We start from the raw sequence: 5,286 nt of genomic DNA on the forward strand, positions 1-5,286 counted from the left end.
AATTGGACAGACGAACACTCACACTCACATTCACACCTACGGGCAATTTAGAGTACTCAATTAACCTCAGCATATTTTTGGACTGTGGGAGGAAGCCGGAGTACCCGGAGAAAACCCACGCATGCTCAGGGAGAACATGCAAACTCCATGCAGAAAGATCCCAGGCCCACCCCGGGATTCGAACCAGGGATCTTCTTGCTGCAAGGCGAAAGTGCTAACCACTACTCCACTGAGCAGCCCAGGAAACAAAATGCATAATTTTATTTTTTTTTTGACGAATAGGCAATAATTTCATCATCGAAAATTCAGAGTTACAGAAGTCTTTGGAAACTCATGACTGCCACGATACATATGGTCTTTGCAAGTGTATGTAAACTTTTGTTCACAACTGTATATTTTTATCCTAGTATGGCTTATTTTCAACTTTTCATTTCTTATTTTTTCAACATATGTAATTTCTGATTGAAATTAAAAACAGACTGCCATTGATTATATCTGTTACATATATTTTTTTATTTGAGCATCATTCAAAGCAGCCAGATATCAAACATCACATGCATACAACTCTATAGTTTCTATCTGTATAAAAATAATGCAAACCAAACAGCCCCATCACCATCTCTTCTGAGGGCAAAAGATGCCCTTAGGTTTATAAATAGGAATAAATTAGAATCTGACACACAAATGAAACTTACAAAATCTGTAGAATTAGCAAAACCGTGATGGTTGAACTGCAGGTGTAACAGGAGGTAGATCTACTGTAGGTCAACACTTTGGTTTTTTTTAAAGGAAAATACCGGTATTTTATAATTCATTTGATTTTAAGTGATCATTCTGCAGGTTCTCTTGGGGCTTTCACTCCCAGAAGGAGAACACAAGAATTTGAGTTGAGTTGAGCTATATGAAACCAAGTGCAGCTTTGTGTTTTTGCAGCAAAGTTATACATGAAACGGTACAATTATATACCAAATACCATTTTCTTCGTGAGTCTGTGAGAAATGTACTTTTTGTAGTGGTATACAACAATTCCTTGTCAATCACCTGACCTGAATTGAAGTGTCCTCTAAACCACCTTGTCTTGCATTATCTACAATGACATTTATTCATCTCTTACTGAATTTGGTTACACAGGGCAGCAAGTAATTTCAAGCTTGGTGACAAAATCCTTTTTTTTTTTTAATTGTTTTGTCCTTTTTTTGGAAAAACAAGAAAAAACGAATTGTCTTACAAAAGAGAAATTGTTAAACAGACAGAGATGAAAGATAATTCACTTTGCCTCTCAATTACTGGTATTCTCTTTTAGCTATGCAATGGACAGTGCATGTTGAATAGTGCAGTATATTTATATATTTGGAATTCTTCAGATGCTACTATTAGAGGAATGAAACTCTCTTGTGCATATAGTAAGGTATTTGCTAGCCTAGGACAGGACAACTATAAAACTGCAAGCACCTCATTTCCCAGAGTGCACTGCTCTTTGACGTTTGTGTCAATGCGCTGCAGCTTGTTCTGTAGTCTCTCACCAGCGCTGCTTGCTCCCGTTTTATCCAGTATCCCTGGAAGCTCCCGAATCTGCTCCGGTGTGGCGGAGGCGACCCAAGTGTTGATGCGATAACGAAGCTGTAAGAGATTAAATTCTGAGGTTCCCGCCTGCTTTTTGCCGTCCTCCAACGGGAGCCTGTGCACGATCCGACGCAGACGTTTGATGTTCATTTTATGCTGGACGAAGAAAGCCGGGAGGATTTCTTTGAGGTACTCACCTCCGTCTGCAGGACATGAAGAAGATAATCAATTAGCTGCTGAAGAACAAACATAAAACACTGGCACGAGAACAAGACAGCAACATGCCATTCAGATGATTTCTTGGCATAAAGCAGAACCAGTTGTTGGAGCTTAAAAAAAAAAAAAAGTCAGTAGCTGCCCAGGAATAGTTTTGGATGCTTTCCATTTACAGGAGGAGGAGGTCTGTGTGGCGTGGACCTGCTTTAGACGGACGTTATCTTTGAACAGTTTTTGGGTCTCGGTCTTTAAAAGACAATCCTGGTGTAGAAAATGGTTGTGCTGTCTTCTTACATTTGAATGTTAATAAATACTTGTTTTTCTATGATTTTACTAGCCATTATCTGTAATTGAACAAATCTGGGAACATAACAGTATATTGTCACAGTTTGTCAAACATTCATTTTTTACAGTGTCGCATGTTTGATACAAAAAATAAACCTGCTACAGATTGAAGCAATACTGTTTTAACAGTGAAGGCTCCCAGTTAGTGATCAGAAGGTTGTTGGTTCAAATCCCACTCCTTCCAAGCTGCCTCTATTTGGCCTTTGAGCAAGGCACCTACTCCTAGTGTGATGCACCACGACTGGCCTGCATTGTAATTCCACTGTGCTGTAATGTAAATGTGAGAAGTAAAGGCGTCTTATTCTGCCTTTTGAACTTTTTGTACGGGTGGCCTTACCTTTGAGCACACCGCAGTTTGCACAGATGCTATTGTGCCATATGGAGCCCTTCAGCAGCTCTACATCGCTGCACATCTGGTGCTCGGTGCAGTTGTTGTGAGCTGAGGAAACGTCAGAGTAGGTGTTGTTGGAGCAGATGTGGCACACTGTGTCCTTATTAGCTGTACCTGCAGGAGAATCACACATTGTTCTGATTAATGACAACAACCACTTTGTACTCTGGCTACATGCTAATCAAAGTGACCAGAGATGCTAACAGAACAGCAGGTTATGTGCAATGCATCAGACTCTTCTGTACCAAAGTGATCCGTTTGGATAATAATCTTGCAGGTGCAGAAGTTTGCCCGTTGAGGAGCATCATCTCACAGAGTTTTGATCCATTAAAACTGTAAATGTAGTTGCTCCTCTCTGCCTCTGTGGGGCAGCAAACGATCTAAAACACACTCCTATTCCACCGACATGCGTTTTCAGTCACGTGATTCAAGTCTTGTATTACTACATATTAAAAAAAATCAGTACACATCTATTTCACTTTTTCTTGAAAGTGATGGAAACAGAAGAGAAGTGATGCCTTGTCAACATCTGCTGAAACTCATTATCTGTCTGAAGGTAGTTGTCAAAAACTGCTGAATAACCAGGCTGCCTCCATGGTAACAGTCATGACTATGTTTTGTTTGAGCATTTAGAGACAGCACCTTAAGTGAATAATTTGTAGAGCCTGTGTCAAGAAATTTAGAGCATTAAATACTTGAGTTTCTGCATTTGGATTTATTTTTCTGCACTGATTTGTATGTTTTGTTTTCTATAGAGAGTTTTCCAAAACTGGACATGTACAGAGGAGGGATAGTGAATATAATCAGTAGAAGGATGCAGAATTTTGAACTGCCAGGCAGGAGGCCTAGAAGAAAACCAAAGAGGAGGTTTATGAAAAATGACATGAAGTTAGCTGATGTGAGAAAAGAGGCTACAGAGGATGGGGTGAGATAAAAGCAGACGATTCACTGTGGTGACCCCTGAAGGGAAAAGCTAGAAGGAAAAGAAGAGAGTTTTCAGAAATGAAAGTCCTCTGCACATGTTGTAAAGATTCAGAGGTCTCCCCCTTTAATCAGCTGAGGCAAACGTGTTTGCAGAACATACAAGCTGATATTCATTCAGTTTAATTACACTGGGAACAATGAAAGCAGCTCTTGACAGCTTGTTTAAACAGATATGTTCTCAAGTTGTCATCTAAGCCCAAAACATTGCTGAAATGTTACTCTCATTCAGAAACAGTGCTTTCTGACTACTGTCACCTGACTTTTTCTCTCAGCGGGAAATTTAACGTGTCACTCATTCATGATCAGCTCTGAGGCTGTGATACTACCTTGGCTCGCCACTCCCTGCCCGGCCGGACACTCGCTGTGGCGAACGCACATGTCGTACTCCTCTTTGAAGTAGTAGCCGGGTTTGCACTCGCACTGGCAGTCGCTGTCGGCCGTGCACGCCGTCTTCTCGATCATGTTGTACCCACAAACTCCACATCTCAGGCATTTGCCGATGTGGTTCCAGAGCTCGGTGAAGGAACCGGGAGGACACGGTGCGCACTGGCTCTTGTGCGTCGATGAGCAGCGATCGCGCAGGTATGTCCCCGGAGGGCAGCGGTCACAAATGACCGGATTCCCGGTGACTGGGTCCTGGAGCTCGAAGGTCTTGGCCGGTGAGGCATCGCTGTCAACCAGTGACAACAGCAGCACCAGAACAGCTGGAAGTAAACAGGATGTAGACACCTGAAATGACAGAAGTTACATGAAGAGAAATATACAAGAAAGACGCGCGTAAAATGTATGAAAACACGTTTTTAAAAGTTCCTTCTCCAATGCTTTGCAATTGTTGTGAAAATGCCCCATCATTTGGTTGAATGCTTTAATTTATCTGTAAATAATCTTCCTTTTGATTAAAAGAAAACGCCAAATTTGCATTCAGGGTGAACTGACAGCCGCGTCAGGCTCAGAGAATCGCGCACTGAGATGTTTCCTGGACACGTCCGCTTCTCTCCACCTACCATGGTGAATGTGATGATGTCCTGTGGCACGCTACAGCTCTCTGTCAGGAGGGATGGTGCTCTGACTGCCTCTTCACCGCTATTTATATTGGCAGGGCAGCAGCATTTTTGGAAATTGTCCAGACAAGCCTGTAGTTTAGTCAGGGTTTAATTATGTCAGGTTTGTGACAGGCACTCCAAGGATGATGGGGGGATTTGTCATGCCGACCACTGGGGTGGAGGGAGGGTTCATTTCTTTCATCCGTGGGATAAAAGCAGTCTGGCATCAAGATTATTAATTGTATTAGAGAAACATCAAAAATGTTGAGATTTGCCCTCTAGTGCAGCTGTGCTTGTTTCCCCCAGAAAACATACGTATACTATACATACTTCATATTTATTAACCCTGTTCTCCTCCATTACCAATTATGTCATCAGCTAATGCTTTACTTTCATTTCTGAAACTGCCTGAGGACACCTTGTGGACAAGACATATTCGTGCTCCTTTTTCCAGAGGTGAAAATTACTTAATTTTTTTGATAGGTCAAATATTCCTTGGATCTAATATGTGTGTGTGTGTTGTGTACATACATACATACATACATACACACAAAAACGTGTGTATACATATATATATATATATATATATATATATATATATATATATACACAGTGGGTACGGAAAGTATTCAGACCCCTTGAAACTTTTCACTCTCTGTGTCATTGCAGCCATTTGCCAAAATCAAAAAGTTCATTTTATTTCTCATTAATGTACACTCAGGACTCCATCTTGACAGAAAAAAA

At 41.2% G+C, this 5,286-nt stretch overlaps 1 protein-coding gene across 1 annotated transcript; it reads right to left on the reverse strand.

Moving 5' to 3' along the window:
- Nucleotides 1–489: 489 nt before the first annotated feature.
- Nucleotides 490–4,639, reverse strand: LOC110956756 (tumor necrosis factor receptor superfamily member 6B-like). Its single transcript, XM_022202456.2, has 4 exons — nucleotides 4,504–4,639; nucleotides 3,826–4,228; nucleotides 2,462–2,629; nucleotides 490–1,766 (listed from the first exon to the last, which is right to left on the reverse strand). The coding sequence occupies exons 1-4, from the start codon at nucleotides 4,504–4,506 to the stop codon at nucleotides 1,435–1,437; spliced, it is 906 nt and encodes a 301-aa protein (XP_022058148.1). The 5' UTR covers nucleotides 4,507–4,639; the 3' UTR covers nucleotides 490–1,434.
- Nucleotides 4,640–5,286: the final 647 nt, after the last annotated feature.

Source organism: Acanthochromis polyacanthus, chromosome 11 (assembly GCF_021347895.1).
Source record: "Acanthochromis polyacanthus isolate Apoly-LR-REF ecotype Palm Island chromosome 11, KAUST_Apoly_ChrSc, whole genome shotgun sequence".
Taxonomy (NCBI): Eukaryota; Metazoa; Chordata; class Actinopteri; family Pomacentridae; genus Acanthochromis; species Acanthochromis polyacanthus.

What these genes read in the sequence shown, in the direction of transcription:
- LOC110956756 (XM_022202456.2), bottom strand. An exon ending in GCAGGGAGTGGCGAGCCAAG is followed by an intron (nt 2,630 to 3,825) that starts GTAGTATCACAG and finishes ATTCTCCTGCAG; the next exon opens with GTACAGCTAATAAGGACACA. An exon ending in AAACTGCGGTGTGCTCAAAG is followed by an intron (nt 1,767 to 2,461) that starts GTAAGGCCACCC and finishes CATGTCCTGCAG; the next exon opens with ACGGAGGTGAGTACCTCAAA.